Source organism: Sarcophilus harrisii, chromosome 5 (assembly GCF_902635505.1).
Source record: "Sarcophilus harrisii chromosome 5, mSarHar1.11, whole genome shotgun sequence".
NCBI classification, from domain to species: domain Eukaryota; kingdom Metazoa; phylum Chordata; class Mammalia; order Dasyuromorphia; family Dasyuridae; genus Sarcophilus; species Sarcophilus harrisii.
The window spans coordinates 236,542,207-236,565,008 of record NC_045430.1 but is presented as its reverse complement, the minus strand read 5'-3'; the positions used below and the strand labels follow the sequence as shown (position 1 = coordinate 236,565,008).

The 22,802-nt window shown below is 35.7% G+C and overlaps 1 protein-coding gene across 1 annotated transcript in view; it reads left to right on the top strand.

Annotated features, from left to right (window-relative positions):
- The first annotated feature begins 9,586 nt into the window (after window positions 1-9,586).
- Window positions 9,587-22,802, top strand: part of MRC1 (mannose receptor C-type 1) — a 106,213-nt gene continuing 92,997 nt past the window's right edge. The window contains exon 1 of the mRNA XM_012551262.3: window positions 9,587-9,837. Coding sequence (XP_012406716.1) covers window positions 9,777-9,837 — 61 coding nt within the window. The 5' untranslated portion in view covers window positions 9,587-9,776. The remainder of the gene's footprint in view (window positions 9,838-22,802) is intronic.

Below are 22,802 nucleotides of genomic sequence, written 5' to 3'. Positions count from 1 at the left end.
TCCCAGTGTTATCACTTACTACCTGGCCCATAGTAGGTACTTAATAAATGTTTATTGATTATTATTATAAATGTCTGTTAAGAATAATTTGTTTTCACAAGCTACCCATTATATTTAAGAAGCTATCAACAAAATTGCCCTGTTTGTGTCTTCTTTGAACAGAGTATTTTATATTATTATTTTTGTTGCCAGTCAGTTAAGCATTTATTACATGACTACTGTGTGTCAGTAACTGTACAAAACACTGGGAATACAAAAAAAGGCAAAAAGGAAACAAAAGGAAAGAAAAATCCCACAGTCCCTCCTTGAGGAGCTGGGTACAATGGAAGAGATAACATGAAAACAATTATACATGAATAAGTTTTATATGCAGCAAAAGTTAGGGGAGATCTCAGAGGGAAGTGATTAAGATTAGAGAGAATTAGGAGAGGCTCCACACAGAAGGTTGGACTTCATCTGAGACTTGAGGGAAGTCAGGACATCCAAGAGGGAGCGACGAGGAGGGAGAGCATTTCAAAGGATGGGGAACAGCCATTAAAAAATGCCCAGAGTTGGACTTTTGGTGCAAAGATGGCAAAGGGAGAAAGGAATCCTCTGAAGCCCTCCCAAAATTCCCCTACAAACAACTAAAAACACTACCTCAGAATTGGTCTAGGAGCAGAGAAGCAGTTTATCAGTTAGATAGGACTGTCTCCCCGGGGCGGAGGGGAGCTAAGTACAGGAGCCAGTCTCACAGCATGGGGCCTGCAGCAAGGCTCCAAGCCTGGGACAGGCCACTACTGACCCTTCTGCCCTCCTGCAATCCAGCAGCCTTCTAAGTGAGTGAGCAATTTGTGTCCCGCCCTAGAGACCCTACCCCAGCACAAGCCATCGGGAGACCTTGCTCCCAGTGCTGGCTGGCCATGAAACCCTGACTCGGGCTGGCCACCAGGGCCTACCACCAGAGACATCCGGTTTCCACAGCAACCCATCAGCAAGACCCCAACCCTGGCCCAGGCCAACAACTAACCCTCACACTGGAAGAGACCAACAGGGGTGCCAGAAGGAATGTCTGCCCTCCAAAGAAAATAAGCAGCTAAGCCCTAAAGCCCAGTGAAACCCCAACACAAAAAGCTTGGGACAGTGAAGGACCATCAAGGCAGGAAAGAAGGCAGAAAAAATGAGCAGAAAACGAAAATGAGCTTGCTATCGAAAGTTACTATAGTGATGGGAAGCATCAAGGTATAAACTTAGAGGAAGACAATAGTGTCAAAATGTGAAGCCCCAAAGCAAATTGTAATTTGGTCTCAGACCTAAAAAGAATTCCAGAAAGATCTTAAAGAGGATTTTAAAAAGCAAATTAGGATAAATAGAGGAAAAAAGAAATCAGAATAATGCAGTCAAGAAGCAGTCAAGAGCATGGAAAAACATACAAAAATTTACTGAGAAAAATAACTTCCTAAAAATAGAATTGGTCAAGTGGAAAAGAAAGTACAAAACAAGGTGAAGAAAATAATTCCTTAAAAATTAGAATTAAGCAAATCAAAGTGTAATGACTCTATGAGGCATTAAGATATGATAAAACAAAACCAAAAAAAAAGCAAAAAAGAAGAAAATGTGAATTTTTCATTGAAAAAATAACTGTCCTAGAAAATAGGTCTAGGAAAGAGATAATAGAAGATTTACTGGACTGTTTTGTAGAGGGCAGAACTTTGGAGAAGTATACTTGAAAAGGTGTTAATTTAATGGAATTGATGAGCTAATGGTTGTCTAGTTTACATAAATAGTGAGCATAGGATTGTCAGCTGTAATAGCTACAATCCAAAATATTCCTGAATTCTGTTGTTGGGAGTCAAAACTTTCAGGAATCATTGGATTCCCTAACACATGAAGTAAGGGACAATAGATTAGGCCTGAAGAAAGAGTTTCTTCAGCCAAAATAATTTCCAATGATGATGGATTGTCACTCATCAAGGTCATCTTTCTCTGAGTTGAATTAATTTTTATCCACTTCTTGGTCAGTGAAGAGAAGCCATGATAAAAAAATCCCCCCAAACCAAAATTACAATAGTCTGGACAATCTCTTTCAAAAGTTTATCAAAAAAATTTGCCCTGATATAGTAGAACCAGAGGGCAAAATAGAAATGGAATGAATCCACCAATTACTACCTGAAAGAGATCCCCAAATGAAAACTTCTAGTAACATAATAGTCAAATTTCAGAGTTCACAGATTAAGGTGAAAATACTGCAAGCAGCCAGAAAGAAAACAATTTAAATATCATAGAGCCACAGCCAGGATCACACAGGACTTGGCAGCTTCTACATTAAAGAACTGGAAGACTTGGAATATAATATACCAGAAAGCAAAGAAGTTAGGACTACAATCAAGAATCACCTATCCAGCACAATTGAATATAATCTTTCAGGGGGAAAAATAGATATTTAATGAAATAAAAAAGTTTCAATTCCTAATTAAAAGGCCAGCGCTCAAAAGAAAAAAAATTGACCTCCACATACAAGACTTGAGGGAAACATAAAAACGTTAAAACAACAACAACAACAACAACAAAATAAAAAAGAAATCATAAGAAACTCAATAAGGTTAAACGGTTTGTATTTCTGTGTGACAAGATAATATTTGCAAATCTAAACAACTTTATTACTATAAGAGCAGTTAGAAAGAGTATATATAAACAGAAGGTGACTTTGATGGCATGATCATAAAAAAGCAAACTAGAGCAGTGAGAAAGAAAATTATGCCAGAAGAAAAAGGGGACAGAGATTGAAAGGGATAAATTATCTCACATAAAAGAGGCATGAAAGAGATACTATAGTGGAATAGATGATAGGTGGTGGTGATAGAGACAAATCTTAAACTTACTCTCAAAATTGATTCAAAGAGGGAATAAGATGCTTATTCTGATAAGGAAATCTATCTTCTATAAGAAAGTAAAAAGGGGAAGGAATAATAGAAGAAGAAGAGGGAATTGATAAAAGGGAGGGTAGAGTGATCAGAAATAAAACACTTGTGAGTAGAAAAGGTGGGGGGTAAGAGAGTGGGAGGCATAAATGAAGGGGAAAACAGCATGGAGGGAAATTCACAGTTATCACAACTATAAATGTGAATGGGATAAATTCACTTATAAAATGGAAATGTTCTCTACAGGAAACACTTTTGAAACAGAGAGATATACAAAGATAAAGAGCCGGAGCAGAATTGTTATGATTCAACTGAAGCAAAAAAGCAAGGTTAAGAATTATGATCTCAGACAAAGCTAAAGCAAAAATAGGTCTAACTAGAAGAGATAAGAAAAGAAACTATATCTTGCTGAAAGATACCATAGACAATGAAGTCATATCAATACTAAATGTACTTGAGGAATTGTATATCTCTAATTGTTTGCATCAATAAAATAGAGAAAAACAGTGAATTGGGAATGCAACCAAAAAAGCTAAAAAAAGAACAAATCCCTAATTAAAATACTAATTAAGAAATCCTGAAAATCAAAAGAGAGATTAGTAAATTTGAAAATAAGAAAACTATTGAACTAATAAAGAAACTGGTTTTATGAAAAACAAAAAACAAAACAAAACAAAACAAAAGATAAACCACTGGTTAATTTGATTTTAAAAAAGGAAGGAATAAAACCAAAATACTAGTATAAAAAATGAAAGGGATGATTTTGACACCAATGAAGAAGATATTAAGACAATTGTTAGGAATTATTTTGCCCAATTATATGTTAATGAATTTGACAATCTAAATGAAATGGATGAATATCTACTTAAGTAACCCAATCTTAGAAAAAAAGAATTGAACAAGGCATTAATGAACTTCCTAAGAAAAAATCTCCAGGACTGAATAGATTCATAAGCAAAATTTATAAAATTTTATAAAGACATTTAAAGAACAATACCAATATTATGTAAAATATTTGAAAAAAAATTTGGATTCCTACTAAATTTCTTTATATTGTGTTGATACCTATTCAAGAAAAGCCAAAACAGAGAAAGAAAATTACAGATGAATTTAATTAATATTGATACAAAATTTTAAATAAAATAAAATACTAGCAAAGAGATTATTACCCCAATATATCACAAGGATCATATCAGGTGCTATTTATACCAGGAATTCAGGGCTAGTTCAATATTAGGAAAACTATCAATATAATTGACCATAGCAATAACAAAACTAATGGAAATTATATAACTATCTCAAAAGAAGCAGAAAAAGCTTTGAATAAAAGACAGCATATATTCCTATATACCATATATATATATATATATACTATATATATATAACACTAGGGAGATAAGAATAAATGGAGCTTTTCTTAAAATGATAAGTAAATATTTATCTAAAACTATCCGCAAGAATTATTGGTAATGAGGATAAACTAAACCTTCCCAATACAATCAGGGGTGAAGCAAAAATGCACATTGTCACTCTGTTATTTAATATCGAACAAAAAATGTTAGCTATAACATTAAAAGAAGAAACAGAAATTAAAGGGATTAGAATAGGCAATGAGGAAACAAAACTATATGAACACAACTATTAAAAAACCTTTTCACATAAATAAAGTCAGATCTAAACAAATGGAAAAATATTAATTGCTTGTGGCTATGCTGAGCCAATTCTACTTTATTTATTCAATGCCATACCAAACTATCAAAAATTATTTTATTGAGCTAGAAAAAATAATAAAATTCATCTGTAAGAACAAAAGCTCAAGGATATTAAGGGAATCAATGAAAAAAACGGAAAGAAAGTGATCTAGCTAAACCAGATCTCAAACTGTATTATAATGAACAAATTAACAAAATAATCTTATTGGCTAAGAAATAGACCACAGCATCAGTGGAATGGATTAGGTACAAATCACGTTATAGTAAATGATCATAGAAATCTAATTACAAAGCTTCTTAAATTGTAGGTTGAGATTCTATATGGGTTGCATGACTGAATGGGGGTGGTCATGAAATTATGATTTACTATCAGTAAATGGTTGATTTGTATACCTATTTTATATACCTGTATACCCAAGGTCACATAAAAATTTCTCAGGTGAAAAAGTTAAGAAGCCCTGATCTATTATAAAATAAACCCTCAAATCCCAGATTTTGGAACAAAAATTCATTATTTGGTAAAAAGTGCTTGGAAAACTGGAAAACAATATAGCAGAAACTAAGTATAGACCAAAATTTCTCAGTGTATATGAAGATAAGGTCAACATGAGGATGCTATTAACACCTAAAGGGTGATACCATAAGCAAATTGAGAGAACATGGAATAGTTTATCCATCAGATTTTAGCACCAAAGAAGATATGGATAACATAACAAAAGGTAAAGTAGATAATTGTGATTACATAAAATTAAAAAGGTTTTGCACAAACAAAATTATAAAGAAAACCAAAAACTGGGGGAGGGGGAAGGAAATTGCAACAAGTCTCTCTTCATTTCTCATATCTGTAGTGAACCAAGTCATATTTATAAAAATATAAGTCATTCCCCAATATGTGGTCAAAGGATATGAGCAATAGCTTTTAGACAAAGAAATCAAAGCTAGCGATAGTCATATGAAAAAATACTCTAAATCACTGTTGTTTAGAGAAATGCAAATTAGAACAATTCTGAGGTAACACTTTATACCTATCAGATTGGCTAATAGGACAAAAAAGGAAAATGTTGGATGATGGAAAACTGGGACACTATTGAATTCTTGGTAAAGTTGTGAATGGATTGCAATCATTTTGGAGAACTATTTGGAACTGTGCCAAAGGTCAATCAAACTGTGCATGGTCTTTGATCCAGTAGTATCACTGCTAGATTTATATCCCAAAGACATCTAAAAAGGGAAGAGGAACCTATTTGTACAAAAACATTTATAGCAGTTCTTTTTGTGGTGGCTAAGAATTGGAAATAGGCATGTCTATCAATTGGAGAAAGGCTAAATAAGCTGTGGTATACGCTTGTAATGGATTATTATTTGGCTACAAGAAATGATAAGCAAGATGATTTCAGAAAAATCTAGATAATCTGATGCAAAATGAAATGAACAGAAGCAATAGAATTTTGTACCCATAATAGTATATTATACAATGAAAAAATGTGAATGATTAGCTATTCTCAGCAATATAAAGATCCAAGACAATCCCAAAGGACATTATGTACCTCTAGAGAAAGAAATGATATTTTTTGAATACAGACTGCTTCTTTCTTTCTTTCTTTCTTTTTCTTTCTTTCTTCCTTTCTTTCTTTCTTTCTTTCTTTCTTTCTTTCTTTCTTTCTTTCTTTCTTTCTTTCTTTCTTCCCTTTCCTTTCTTTTTTCTCTTTTATTTGAGTCTTCTTATACAAAATAACTAATATACAAAAGTTTTACATAATTGCACGTATATAACTTACATCTGATTGCTTAATTTCTCACTAAGGGAGAAGAGAAAAGGGAACTGGGAACTCAAAACTTTAAATAAAAATGTAAAAAATATTTAAATGGGAGAACACTTTTTAAATTTCCCAGAGTTGAGAGATGGAGGATTTTGCAAGTCATGGAGAGGAGTAAGATGTAAAAAAACTGACAACCAGGGGGCCAAATTATATGAAACTTTTTTTGGGGGGAAGATCCTTTGTTATGAGCATAGTCACGGCAGGATATAGCAGTGGATTCTGCCTGCCTTCAGTGTAGGATTCTTCCTCATCCTCAGAGCTAGTGATTGGTGGACAGTTGCTGCTACATTACCAACAGTTCAGGTTTGCATCTTCTAGGAAGGTGGTAGGAGAAAAGGGCCAACCCAGCATGAGAACTTTTTTGCTTAGTTTTGCCTTTCAATAACTTCCTGGAACAGAGCTAGATTCCCTCTGGTGAAAGACCTCATCCTAATTTATGGTGACTTGTCTTGTATATTTTCCAAATCTTTATCTCTTCAAATTAGGCTATAAATAGGCAATGACAATTTGTTTAATAATCACTAATTAGCTCTAAAGTTCAAGGTTGCTCACTATTTTAAAGTTTTTGTTGTAAATGCAAATGTAAATGGGGGAAACTTTACAGAGGCAAACATTAGAAGTAAATTCTTACTGCTTCTGCCATTTGCCTGTTCAGTTGCTTTCTTGGTCTTGACATATTCAAAGGAACTACTCAGATTAAGATAGAGATAAAATAGCTCATCATTCAAGGTCAACATATATTTTTTAAGAGAATAATTTTGCTAATATGCCTGAAAAACTTTACAATTAAAACTTGACAGGCAAGAATGGGGTCATTTTTGTTCTGCCCAAGTTCATCTCAGTCTTTTTTCTTCAGTCAAGCACTGGCTCTCAAAGAAAGAAACATATCCATTCTATCTTGTCTTTTAAACCATTTCTTTCTTGGCTGTCAGTAAAAACTTAATTTTGTAATATTCAAAAATCTGAAAGACCAACAAATTAATTTATTGAAGAAACTTTCATTTTTTGTGAAGCAGGAAAGTTTTATAATATTACTGCAAAGATAAGTGTGTACTTAATAACACATGCACAAAAGCTAAAATATTTTTCATTATTCTTCTTGGCTATATTTCTAACATTTGTAGTGTTAACCATTTTCATTATCTGCTTTGGGAAAAAAACAAAAAAAATTAGATAATCCATTTTTTACTTTTATTTTAAAAAATAGCACAACAAAGTTTCGGGATTCGCATTGTATTTTATGATAGAACTTTTTTAAACACAAAAATTTGCTGACCTTTCTTCAGTGGAAGCAGGATGAAATGAATACATGTCGTTATCTGAGAGATCCCCTGCCCCTCCCCAACACAAGGGAGAGCACCTACTTATTTTAAATGTGAAAGGCATTCTGAGGTCCTTCTTGAATCATCTTTGGTTTTTCACCTCAGCATGTTTTCTTGTACTTACTTATACTTCCTCTTCTTCCTTTTACCCCTAAAACCCAATTTTATTCAAATTTGCTTATTTTCTGCCAGAGAAAAGCATAAACTTTTATCAGAGTCCTTCCAATAGAAAAAGAAAGAGACAGCAAGAGAAGACAGGGAAGGAGGAGAGGAAAAAGAAGGCAGCATGGATACTTCGTTTCATAAACTTAGAAAATTGTGAGACAAACACGGAACCTGCAAAACATCTGGAATACTTTGGGGTTGACTCCTAATGTATTTCGTGGTCAGAGTTCCTCTTTGCCCACCTCTCCATCCCCTCTCTAGTGCATGTTACTCCTAACACTTCTAATACAGCGGAAGTACTTGACATTTTTTGGTTTGACCCTAGATTCGCTCTAGAACACACCTGAGTTTGACACCTCAAGGAACTGCCTCCTCCCCTGCTATACAAGAGTGGGGGTTTTGATACCCCAATACCTCTATCTGCCCATCTGTCTCCCTTGGTTGTTCCCCTTTTTCATTTTAGTTTCACCCCTGCCTTCTTGACTTCTTCCCAATTTTTTCATCTTTTATTCATGTTTCCCTTACATTCTTTCCTTTTCACTTTTCCAATCACTTTTCTCTCTTGAAATTGTTACATTAGCTTCTCCATGTGTCTGTGTGTGTGTCTGTGTCTTTGTCTGTTTATTTATTTTTCTCTCTGTGTCTCTCTTATTTCCCTCTCTGTCTGTCTCTGTCTCTGCTTTCTGTTTTTTTTGTCTCTCTGTCTCTGTGTCTCTCTTTCTCTCTCTCCCTCTCTCTCTCCCTCTGCCTTTCTGTCTCTTCTCCCATTCCCCGTTTTGGTCTCGGTCTCTTATCTGTCTGTCTGTCTCTGTAGCTCTCCCTCTCTGTGTCTTTCTCTGTGTATGTCTGTTTTTTTCTGTCTCTGTCTCTGCTTTTCTGTCTCCCTCTTTGTCTCTGTCTTTTTCCTCTCTCCCTCTCTCTGTCTTTTCTCTCCCCCTTCTCTCTGTCTCTCTCTCTCTCTGTCTGTCTCTGTTTCTCTCTCTGTTTGTCTGACTGTCTCTCTGTTTCTCTCTCTCTCTGTTTCTCTCTCTCTCTCTCTCTCTCTCTCTCTCTCTCTCTCTCTCCTTTCTTTCCCTCTTTCCCCTTCTCTTTCTGTCTGTCTTGGTCTTGGTCTTTCTCTGTCTTTCTGTCTCCGTCTCTCTCTCCCTCTTTCTGTATCTCTCTTTCTATATATCTATACATCTGTCTGTCTTTCTCTGTGTATATCTGTTTTCTCTATCTCTGTCTCTCTTTGCCTCTGCCTTTTGCTGGTCACATATTTCCCCTTCTCCTGTCCTCTCCTCTTTTTCTCTTTTCCCTCATATTTTGGTCTTTAATTCTTTCATTCTCCCCTCTTTTCCTTCTCTTTTCCTCTTTCACCTCTACCTCTCTTTTCTCTCTACATCTCTATTTCCTCACCTCTCTTCTCATCTTCTTTCCTTTCCCCTTATTCTCTTTTCTCCCTATAACTCTCCCAAACCTTCAGCCCTCCTCCCACCTCTCTCTTCATTTCTCCACCTTATCTTTCTCCTCCTGCATCTGTCTTTCTCTCAGTTTTCTCCTTCTATTCCTCTGTATCTATGCTTCTCAGAAGTTAGCTTACAAAGCAAAGTTGTAACTGAATTCCTGTTTTTCCAAACATCCTCATGTGACAGGATATCTCCTTATTGGAGGTTTCCCCTCAATTCACTAGCTCTTTAAAAGTCAGAGCAAACCCCGCAATTTTTTCTCTGACAGGCTGTTCTGAGAAGGGAAGGAGCTGGGAGGAAGTGGTTGTCACCATCTATCCCATTAAGGTGACTTTGGTTTCAGACTTTAGGCATCTTTTTTACTTTCTTTTACCCTGCTTCCTCAGAAGAAAAGAATGAACTATTGACCATGAAGGTCTCGTTGTTCTTGGTCTTCCTCTCTCTCACTTGTGGTGCTTCTCAGCTGCTAGGTAAGTCTTACATGGCTTGGGTAAGGGAAGGGGGTCACTGGAGTGAGCGTGTCCCAGGGATATCTGCTCTTTGAACATGTTGGAGGGATGAGTTCACAGACTTCCACATTGTTATAGCTGCAAAGAGTTCATTGCTGACTGGCAGCCAGATGTAGCGGGAAAACTCCCATTAGTAGAGAAGGACTGGATTTCGGTCTAGACTCTGACACTGGCTGGGGATCCCAAAGCAAATCATTCAACCTCAGTTTCCTCATCTATAAAATGTGATGGGTGAGCTAGCTGAATTTTAAGACCTGTTACATTTCAAAGCCCAGACATTCATACTGTTTTAAAACTTGTTGTAAGTATATTGTTTATAACCTTTGTGGGGCTATACGGAAGTTATTATTTAGTTGTTTATTATTATAATTATAAGACTTCAAAATAAGGAAAACTAGGATAAGTAATAAATAAGGAAATTGATACACAAAGAAGTGAATTAAGTCTCCAAAATCTGCTACTTTTGAGTAACAGAGCCTAGATTCCACATCCTCTGTTTTTCATGTTTTACATATAGGGAAACTGAAACCCAAAGAGATTGTGACTTACCCAAGGTTATAAAGCTCTCTCCCATCATCTGACTACCTCTTTTGATTAGAATAAAATAAATGTCCATGGAAATTTATTTGCTATTGTTCCTAGGAAAGGGCTTTAGTTTAGATAGGTAAAAGACTGGTCATAAGAAAGTGGGGAGGGGATGGGGAAACAGAACTTCAGAAGGTTCAATGAGCTTGCTTTTCTTGGTGGAGGTGAGAACTGAATGGGAGAGAAGAAGGATGGGTGATGGAAGGAGTAAACAGAGCCTGTGCTCTGTTCCACATGGATGTTGCATCTGGAGTAAAGCTTCCCAAATCAGCCTGGCAGATGAAGGGCATGAACTTACCAGTGATCCTTGGCTAAGAGGAAGCTCCAGGTGATAGGGTGGATTGGGCACTGAGTCAGGAAGTTGATGGGAAAAGAAGGGATTCTGGGCCAAAATTAAAAGAAATAAAGGGAGAATAGGAGTCATCTGAGCTCTAGCCCAATCCTCTTTTTTTTTTTAATTTTTATTTAATAGCCTTTTATTTACAGGTTATATGCATGGGTAACTTTACAGCATTAACAATTGCCAAACCTCTTGTTCCAATTTTTCACCTCTTACCCCCCGCCCCCTCCCCCAGATGGCAGGATAACCAGTAGATGTTAAATATATTAAAATATTATTAAATTATATATAAATTAAAATATAAATATAAATTGTGTATCTACACAATAAGTATACATGACCAAACCGTTTTTTTGCTGTACAAAAAGAATCAGACTCTGACATATTGTACAATTAGCTTGTGAAGGAAATAGAAAATGCAGGTGGGCATAAATATAGGGATTGGGAATTCAATGTAATGGTTTTTAGTCATCTCCCAGAGTTCTTTCTCTGTAGCCCCATCTTCTTAATATAAAGTAGTGACTCCAGTGATAATGGACAACAAGTAAACAGTTAGATACATGCAAGATATATACAGTTCAATACAGTACACAAGGGATATAAATTGAAAGGTTCTAGCAGGGGAGTATGGTGAAAGTCTCTAAGGAAATGGGTTTTGAGCTATCTTGAGAAGGTAGGGGTAAAGAGGAAGCACATAGCAGGTATGAGCTACAATCAGTGCAACGGAAAGGAAGATGAAGAGAGGAACAACAAAGATAGTGTTAGATTATAGAGTATGGAAAAGGCATGAAGCTGTAAGAGCACAGAAAAGAGCAGGTGGAGGACTTTAAAAACCAAAGAGGATTTTCCTATTTAATTCTGGAGGAAATAGGCAGTCAAGGGAGCTTATTAAAGAAAAAGGGTAGTGAGAGGGATGGTCAGACTTGTCTTGGAAAATGATCACTGAGTGAAGGATGGACTGGAATGGGGAGATTCCATATTCAGTGTTCTTTAGCCATATTGGGATCGGATACTTTTTTAAAAAAAAAAGTATAGTAAAGACCAACTGAATAACCTTCTAAAATCAAGTTAAATAGCTCTTACAAGAAGAATGCTGACCAACTGTTTTTCATTTCCCAGAAGGACATAGAGGAAATGAACTCAAATTTCATAAGAGAAGTTTGTGTTTCGTAGAAACAACTTCTGAATAAAAGGAGTAATTTGAAATACAAGGCTAGTAATTCAGTATTATTAATCACTAGAGAAGTAACAGCCATCTTGTTCTTTCCTGAAGACAATTGCAAGGAGTTGATTTTGGGAAGGGCAGGGAGAACTTAGAGTTGTGAGATTGAGTTGTTCTGGATCAGTTCCTTGTTCTCCAAAATTCGCAAAGATGTGGTCCTTCAAATAGCAGCTGTTTTCAAGAGAAGAATGAGGGAAGGCTGACTTTCTTTTCTGCCAAAATATGGGATGGTTGCATTTTGACCAAAATATGGTCCTCGTTAGCAATCACAACTTTGGCAAGCTATCTACAAACTCTCTGAGCATATTCTGGCCTTTAATTATCTGAGTTGTCTATTGCAATATTAAGTACCTAAAAAAGATAAATGTCTATGAGGCTTTATTTGCTATTGTTCCTGGGAGGGATTTTCTAGTAAAGAGCTTGAGTTTGGGTGGGTAAATGATTGGTTATAAGAGAAAATTTAATCTAGCATTTGTGTCTAAATGTAGTTTGTAGGCAATTCAATGCAGTATTATCATTCTATGATCCAAGTTTCCTTGTGTAAAGACTGCCTGTCAGATTGGGATTCAAGGGACTCATTTCCCACTTTGGCTGTTCATAGTATGGTACCATTGAAAGGAGTGCTGGGCTTGGAGTGAAAGGATCTAAGTTCAAATTCTGATTTTGCTCCTTAATAGCTACTTGAATAATTGGCAGTTTGCAACCTCTCTGGGTTTCAGTTCTTCATCTGCAAAGGGAAGAAGTTGCCCTTCATAGCTCATAAAATACCTTTAAGCCCCAAATCTCTGATCTTCTGATCATACTTCGTGATCTTGATAAGTCACTTAAGTGACATGGAGTCACTTAAAAAAAGTATTAATTTGTGATAAGGAAGGGCACAGTGAATAGTGTTTTGGACCAGGAGAAAGACGTGAAATCAAATCATATCTAAGATACTTGCTAGCTATGTGATTATAGCCAAGTTACTTAACATCTGCCTGCCTCAGTTTCAGCTGTAAAATGAGGATAATAATAGCACTTGTCTCCCAGGATTATTGTGAAGATCACATGAGATATTTATAAAATGCTTCACAAATCTTAAAGTGCTTTTATAAATGCTTTTACTACTCCTATCACCTCCATCACCACTATGACCACTACTATTCCTACTCCTACTACACTGCTACCCCTACCAATACTGCTTCTTCTTCTATTACTACTACTACTACTACTACTAATACTACTGCTACCACCACTACTACTACTGCTACCACCACTACCACTACTACTTCAACTATTACTACTACTACTACTACTACTACCACTACCACTACTACTACTATAACTACTACTACCACTACTACTACCACTACCACCACCACCATCACCACCATCACTCCTCCTCCTCCTCCTCCTCCTACTACTACTACTCCTACTCCTACTACTATAACTACTACTACTACTATGCTGCTATCACTACTATACTACTACTACTACTACTAGAACTAACAATACTATGTCTACTATTACTATACTAATACCACTACTACACTACAACTACCACCACCTTATCACTACCAATAGTACTTCTATTATTATTACTATTACTACTACTACTACTAACTACACTACTACTACTACTACAAATTAGGGGGAAAATCTGTCATTTACATATATATTGATTGACTTAATGGTGCTTAGTGTGAATGAACTTTAGGTAACATGTTAATTACTTCATCTAGGCTTCGGTATCTTCAGTCTTTTCTGTCTTCCCTGTCTAATTTGGTTTCTTCTACTGTTAATCATTTCCGTTGCTCTAAGACTTCCCAGATACCCTTTTCTCTCTTTTTTTTTGCTTTAAATTTATTTTAGCTAGTAGTTAATTATACTTATATTCTGTAGCCTTTACCTTTTGAATATTCTAAGACAGAATATCTCAACCATTTTTCCTCTGGACCCCTTTATATACTTAAAATCACTGAGAAACACCCTTCTCCAAATTTGTTTAGATGGGTTATGTATAGAAATATTTACAGTACTATATTAGTAATTAAAATATTTTAGCATTATGATAAAAATAGTTTTTCTGTCATGGACTTTTTGAAAGGAACTTGTGGACCTCTAGGAAGTTCTAGAAAACCTCTGTTTTAAAACATATTTCTTGTACCTACTACATTATTTCTGTCTCTGACAGGTAACTCAAAGTTTGAATTTGAATGGAGCATGTACAGGAATAGAAGTATTGAAGTTTATATATATCTATATCTATATCTATATCTATATCTATATAAAACTTAGAGAATGTATTGTAAATGACACAAGTCTCTACCTCATAAGCATTCCATGGCTCCCCATTACTTAGTAAAAACCAAATTACCTGGCTTAGCAGTGAAAACTTTTAAAAATCTGATCCTTATCTATGTTTCTAAGAACCTCTCACTATTCCTTTACATCCTAAAGGACTGATCCATCCCTCATCTTATCTCATAGATTTTATACTTTGGTATAATAGGGGCACTGTGTAATGTGTGGTATAATGAAAGGAACACTGGACTTGGAATTCGTTGGTTTGAATCCCACCTTCAATGCTCCCATTCTGCCGTTTCTTCAATGGCAAAATGAAATCAGCAATACTTTAACATAGTTTTCTCTTCATTCATCTTCATCCCTATAAAGCTTTCCTTACCACAAATTCCTCCCAAAATTCTGTTATAAAAACATTCCTTTCCACTGCACTCCCTTTCTTGAACAATTGACTCTTGCAAGGATCTCTGGCCCCTATTTAGCCTGTCACCCCATTCCAGCACTTTTGTGTCTTTCTAATTAGGTGCCACAAATGAGTCATCTTTTTTGGAAACTTCCTCTAATTTTGTTTTTTCTCTTAAGTGGCAGACCATTTTGCACATAGTAAATTGCAAGAAAGGACTCATGATTAAAAAGCAGAGAATGACTGGCTGTTGCATTTCATAATATTGTCATATTCTACAAAGAGTACTGAAATGCCCCAGCAGGATCTGAACACTTAGAGAAGTCCCACTAGATCCTGTGTGTAGAGTTTTATCCCATAGACGAGGTTTGAAAATTGCCCCTTTTCTTAGGTTACTAGACATAGGAAGTCTTGAACTCATAGTGATACAAATACATCTAGAATGTGGAGAGCAGAATTTTCTGGTATTCATAGAATTACTGTATGTTAAGATTAGATCATAGATTTAGATCTAGAAATGTCTTTAGAGGGAGTCTTGTCCAACTTGCTCATTTAACAGATGAGAAAACTAAGGCCTAAGAAGGGAAAATGCACACTTCTCCATCTATCTATCTATCTATACATCCATCTACTTATCTACCTATCTATTCATCCATCTATCTGTCCTATCTGTCCATAAGTCTATCTATCTGTCTGTCTGTCTCTATCTATCTATCTCTCTATCTATCTATGTAATAGCAATATAATCAGAGGGAACTTTGCTGGGATCTCCACATCTCCATCCTCTCAACTATTATATCTATCTAATCTATTTTTTTTTTTGTTCGTTTGTTTTTGCTGAGGCAATTGGGATTAAGCAACTTGCCCAGGGTCACACAGTAGTAAGTGTTAAGTGTCCGAGGTCACATTTGAACTCAGGTCTTCCCAACTTCAGGGCTGGTGCTCTATCCACTGCGTCACCTAGCTGCTCTTATCTTATCTTATCTTATCTTATCTTATCTTATCTTATCTACCCACCTATCTGTTTATCTTTCCATCCATCCATCTGCTCACCCACCCATCCATCCATCCATCCATCTACCTACCTACCTATCTTGGAATCTCCGATCCTTACACAAATGTGGACTATTATTTCAAAAAGCAATTAGATTAAGCCCCATGTTCATTAATAGTTATAATATTGTCTATTTTTATACCCAAGAATTTTAAATCCATTTTTCAGAAAAAAAGGAACATGCTAAATTGTCAGCATTACTTATTGAAATTTACAGAAGTAGAGCTGCTTTGATTGATGGTAGAAGTATGTGAATTTCTCACCATTTGTGATAACTGCACATTTCTTTGCACGTCCAGGAATTTAATGGGCTGACAAAAGATTACAAATCACGTCTTCCATAAATAGGAGATTTATCCTGTTAAGTTAGGTGAATGAATGATATAAATATAGAGGAGATAAGTGTAGAACCATATTTGCATTTAAAGTAATCATTTTCAGATCCTCCTTTTGTTAGGATACAGACTGCTCCTGTTATTACCTTGGTTTGGGGAAACTTCCAGGTTGGGCAATCTTTTCCACCAATGCAGGTTATCACCTCTCTGCAACCTATTGTTATTCTATATGTTTTAAATTTTAAAAGTTTGTAAAGTGCTATATCTGTTATGATTAAATTATACTAATATCTGTGTGATCTTAAGGTAGTTCTTTGGGTTTCAACTTGCTCATGAAAAAGGTAAGGGGATTATATAATTTTTAAGGTCCCTCCTGCCTGGCACATAATAGCACTTAATAAATATTTATTTAATTGAATTTATTACTATGCTTTAGATATTTGAATAAATAGTTACTTATTAAAGATCATTAACATCTAGTCAAATATTGACATGGTCAAAAGGAGTAACTGTGCAGATTAATCCTAGATCTGTGATTTCATTGATGTAACAACTCTGGAATAAGGAATTTTCCTCTGCCCATTCAGGTCTGCACCCTCTCTACCTGGATAAAACTGAGAAGTGAACTACTTTGAGGTCATTCAGTCAGTATGTGTCAGCAATGGAATTTGAACCCAGTTCTTCCTAATTTTGAAATCTCTCTGTCTCTCTCTATCCCTGTCCCTGTCTCTGTCTCCCTCTTTCTCTCTCTCTCTCCTACTCTATTTGCTGTTCTATAAGATATCCCCAGAATCTTGCTTCAATCTTAAGCCTAAAACAAACAAAAAAAGACTTTTGGTTCATCCTGGATTTAGAACTGAAGTTCAATAATAATGGTTTACATTTTAAAAACACTAACAGCTCCTTTCTATGCCTTTCCTTTTCCCTAGTCAAGAGGCAGCAAGATACATCACCTAATTCAAATCTGGCTTCAGAGATTGACTAACTGAGCAGTTCTGGACAAATCACTTTGTCTCTTTGAGCCTCAGTTTCCTTATGTGTAAAATGGGAATATGAATAGTTTCAATCCTTTCCTGGGTTATTGTGAGTTCAAATAAAGCAATATATGCAAAGTCCTTTGAAAACCTCATAACTAGAGGCACTGTGGCTAAGAGAGCTGGACTTGGAATTGGAAGACCTAAGTTCAAATTCTGCCTCCAATAATTACTAGCGGTATGATGCTAGGCAAGTCACTTAATCTCTGTTTGCCTCAGTTTCCTCAATTGCAAAATGGGGTTAATAATAGCATTTACCTTGTAGAATTCTTGTGATGAGATATTTGCAAAGCACTTTATAATCCTTAAAGTGCTATATGAATATTAGTTATTTTATTGTTGTTATTATTGTTATTGTTGTTATTATAGTATTTCAAAATGTCAGGTCTTATCGTTATTTGTACAATTGGTACAATTTGGGACTCAAGTCCCAAACTTTAATTCCTTGTGAATTTCTTTTTGTCTGTTCCTCCTCATGATTTCAGCTTACTAATATAGTTTGGGATCTTCTTGATTACATTATACTGTAATGTAGTTATCCTTCCAGGCTTAGTACTATCTACAAAAACAGCAAGGATACTCTCTTATGTTTTCTCCCCCTGAGGCAATTAGGGTTAAGTGACTTGCCCAGGGTCCCACAGTTAGGAAGTATTAAGTGTCTGAGACTAGATTTGAACTCAGGTCCTCCTGACTTCAGGGATGGTGCTCTATCCACTGCACCACCTAGTTGCCCCTACTCTCTTATGTTTTTAAACAAGGGACTGATTTTAATATAAACCAAGAACAGTATCTGGGAGTGACTTCTATTGCACAGGATTGGAAACATTCCTCTCCCTTTGTTCTTAACTCCTATCTACGCCATATTGGAAGTTTTATAGAATAAATTCTTGTCTTGAATTCACCTGAAAAACCATTCTTGTTATCTTTGGCCCTTCACATAAGGATCAATTGAATCTCCACTTTAGCCTTCCTGATTATTTTAATATAGGTCCACATCGCCATTTGGTTTTGTAGATAGTTTTATGACTGCCTCCATCACTCATATTTGACCTTCTCCAATTTAATTTCCTCGTTTGTCTCATTGGATTTTTAAGGTGTTTCCCCCTTTTTTCCTTATTGACACCATTCACATTTGTGTTGTATTTTATAAAGCCTCTCCTCTTTTGAGTTGTCTTTATTTTAGAGCTTTTTGGTCTTTTCTTTGAATAGGTAGAATTTTGTTTTTCTATATTTTCAGGCACTTGCCCAAGAGTGCCTGGTGTTAACAAACACTGTTTTGTTTTTGTATTTTTCTGTCTAGTCCAGGGAAAATGTGTCTTACTTTTATGTATTCTTGGTAGATTCCCTGGGACTACCCTTTTAGATTCCTTTTTATGAGCCTGACGAGATATAGGCGCAAGTCCTGAGCTGGTCAGCTTACTGGAGGAGTTAATAGCCACTCCTGAGAGTTAACTTTGGGTTCCCATGCCATGAGGCAGACAAGTGGCATAGAACCTTGGACTTGGAGTCGGATTCAAATCTGGTCTTGGACACTTATTAGCTGTGTGACTCTGTCTGCCCCACTTTCCATATCTGTAAAACAGGAATATTAGTAACACCTATCTCCCCAGGTTGTTGTAAGGATAAAATGAAATTATATTTTTGAGGTTCGTTACAAACCTTAAACAATATAAATAATAGATGTATTTTATTTTAGAGTGTGATTTTGAAGCCTTACAATTGCCTAGAAATAAAATTCAAATCTAGATTATAGTCAGCAAACTTATACACACTTTCAGATTAGCCATGTCTGTTCTGTTCTATCCCTCAGCTGGAAATCACTTATAATCACAATGATCATTTCATTCCAAGGGTCAAAAACATGTTCCCCTCTCTGATAGTGATGCTTATGAAATTGCTGTATTCTTCAATAAAAACCTACTTCCTCTTTATCATACCTTGATAAGTCAAGTATGACCCAAATTGCCTTTTATTTAATTTTTTGTATTTATTTTCTTTATATTGATTGTGTATACAAATATACATCCTTGTCTTCCTCATTAGGATATAAACATCTGGAGAGAGCATTATCATCAGCATTAGTACAATCCCTGTTGGATTCTTCTCTTGCTTTTACACCGTATGATGACAAAAAAAAAATTTCTATACATTATCTCATTTGAATTTCACAACAATGGGACATCAAATCTAGAAAAATGCTTGTTTGTCATTCTTGAAAGAAAGAACCTTATGTTATACTTGCTGAATAACTCAAATGGTTCTGCGTTCTTTCCTTGTTCCATCTCTCCTATCGAATAAATTCTTCTCTTTGCCAGCCTCTTAAGCCAGATTTTAATTCCCTTTTCTAAGACACTTTTATTTCCTTTCTTTTCTGAATTCATTTCTCCCTTCCTACATAAGTGCTTTCCATCTCCCCTAATGAACACAGAGACATGCCCCCGAAGACTACTCACCCAGCTTGTATTCAACCCAAACATGGTGGATAATTTCTTCAAGAAACAATAAAAATGGCATTCTCCCTTCTGGTCACTGTGGACAACTCCTTTTTCCTTAACAACAATACCACTTTAAGAGGTGAAAAGGAATTTACATACATTATCCTGTTTGAGCCTCCCAACAATTCTGAGAAGTAGGTAAAACTGGTATCCATGTTTGTGCAGTTAGCAAGTGTTAGATTTGAATTCATGTCTTCCCAGCTTAGGTCCAACTCTATCCATGCTCCCTTTGCTTTTACCCCTGGTAAAATTCCTAGAGCTATCACCTGATAATTCTTGCTGCTAGTTCTTTGGTTTTTACTGTTATTATAAAGGACCTCTGTCCATTCCCTTTACACATGATCTGGTTTTACTACATGATGAGTTCTTCAGGTGTAAACAAATAAGAATCCATGGCTCTTGGTCCAGGTTCCCACCAAATCTCATTTTCTTAAGTAAACTGCAGACAGGTGCAAGCACAAGTTGAGCAAGCTCATGCTATTCTCTGGGCTGGCTCTAATCAAAACTGTGAAGTAGACAGAGTATATCCCTAACTTCCTCTTTTTTCCTCTCTTTCTGCCCTTCCTGAGGAGCTCCCTCCTTCCATTTTAAGCACTAGCTAATCCTTCCTGTCTCTTTCCACCTGTTCGCCTGTTGAGCTGGCTTTAGGGGCTGAGTCAGGTAAGGTGTAAGAGAAGGCAAGGAAGTCCAGAAATCAATTCAGAAAAGCCAGGGAGGGGCAGGAAGTGACTGTGGGTCTAAGCTGGTAAAAAGTCCGGAATTCAGCAAGAGTGGTAAGTAGGAAAAGCAGTACAAGACTGAGGATCAGGGATCCTCACTAACAAGTTGGGCAAGAAGTTTGTGAAAGAGCACAGGGCACCAGTACAAGCAAGATGGAAGTTGAAATGGAAAAAAAAATGTCCTTCCATGACCAAAGCTCTTTATGTGTTTTCTGTCTACAGCCAGAGCTGCTTTCAGAATGTGTAAAGCAGATGTGTCTAGTTGGATAAAGGGAGTAAAGGATGAACAGCTGAGTCTCTCACAATTTTTCCTTTAAAATGTTTTGCCCTTCCTAGTGTGATTTTTATATATCAATGGATCAACACTTTTTTCTCCCATTAGATGGAATTTCCAGTTTTGGAAGAAAAAAGGTAGAAAATAGAATTTCATAGCAGAATTTATAGTGTGGCTAACTTAGCTACAAGTTTTCTATTCTGCTAAAATAAGGAATACCTATTTCTGTGTAATTATTTCTTCCATAAATGAGTTAGCTTACAAGTATTCACTTTTATCTTCTTTTATTTATCAAATTGTCCAAGGTCATTTGGAGTTAAATCCTACCTCAGTTTCCCCATTTGTAAAGTGGGACTAATAATATCACCTACCTTTTAGAGTAGTTGTGATGATAAAATGAGATGATATTTTTGAAGTGTTTTGTAAACCTCAAGGCAGTATTTGAAATAACTATTTATGTTTCTAAGCACTTATCCTGATTCCCACAGCTGCTAGTGCTCTCCATCCCAAATTACTTTGGATTTGTTTTGTATTGATTTTTAATGTTTGTCTACAGAAGCAGCAGGTAATGAATAGAACATTAGACTTAGTTAGGAAGATCAGAATTAAAATTTATTTGACAGATTCTCTCAGCCGTCATTTCCTCATCTGTAAAATGGATATAGCATCTACCATACAAGTTGGAGATAATAAGTAATATCTGAAAGGACCTCATCCTTTACAATGTACAAATTCAGTCCAAATAGGATACACTATTTTTTATATGTATATATATTATATCCATTGTTTCTGATACTTTTTCTTTACATCTGGAAAAGTTGACCAAGTATGAAAGGAGCATATCCTAAAGATGGAGAACACTTTGGTGTGTGAATTATTATTATTATTATTGCTAAAAAGTGGTACTATTACTACTACTACTACTATGACTACCATCACCACCACCACTACTTCTTCTACCACTATAGCTGTTACTACTACTATCATCATCACTTCCAGCAATAATAATAATTATTAAATAATTAATATTTAATATAATAAATACTTTATTACATATTATTGACATAATATAAATGACTATATTAATTATTAATCTAGTGAATAAATAATATTAAGATAATAATAGCAATTATACAATGATTATATCATAATATAATTGATTTCTCCTCTTTCTCTTTTCCCTTCTCCTTTTCCTTCTACTCCTTTTCCTCCTCTCCTTTTCCTTTTCCTTTTCCTTCTCCTTCTTCTCTTCCTTCTCCTCCTTCTCTTTTTCCTCCTCCTTTTCCTTCTCCTCCTCCTCTTCATCTTTCTTTCTTGGTAGGGGTAGTTCTGGGGGCAGTGGTGGTGGTACTTGTTGTATTCTTTTGTCTCCCTAATAGAATATAAGTTCTTAGAGAATGGAAACGTTTTTGTCTTTATATCTTTAGCATTTAGCACAGTATATGGCACATAGGAGATGCTTGAATAAATTCTTGTCCCAATAACTCCCAATTACTCTATTGTATATGTATATTATATATATATATACATAAATAGATGACATTATTTATTGATTTTTTACAAATATTAGTTCACTTTATCCTCACAAACCCTGGGTAGTAGGTGCTATTGTTACCCCCATTTTACAAATGAGGAAACAACCAGATAATGACTTTGTGAAGATCCCCCAGTTAGTGTCTTGAACTTAAATTTTCATGACTCCAGACCCAAGGCTCAGTACCCCATGGTATTACTTATCTGCTGTGAATTGATTGATTAATTGATTATCTCTACTGAAACCCTACTTTACTGCCCCATAGATAGGACTGTGGTCTAGACCAGTAGCTCTGGCTTTTTTCCTACTAAGCTGGGAAGTGTCTATCTTAATATGACTAGTTTTGCTAGGTTAGAGGGGATTCATGTCCAGGCAGACTTCTGAGTGATGAATTGTGGCGCCCTAACTCCATATTTTAAAGACCTTCTCCTAAGTCATAGAGAACTTCAATGGGGAGAGTTGTCATTCCAGTTAAATAGCATTTTATAGGAATGTGAGAGTAAGGGTTGAAATCATTACCTGACTGAGATTTGAGTCTGGGAGAGAGGAAAAGCAGAAAGGGGTTGAGAAGCTTAAAATTAAATTCTGCTAGTCCACAAGAATTTATTATATATCAGACACTATACTAAGCACTAGGGAATACAAAGA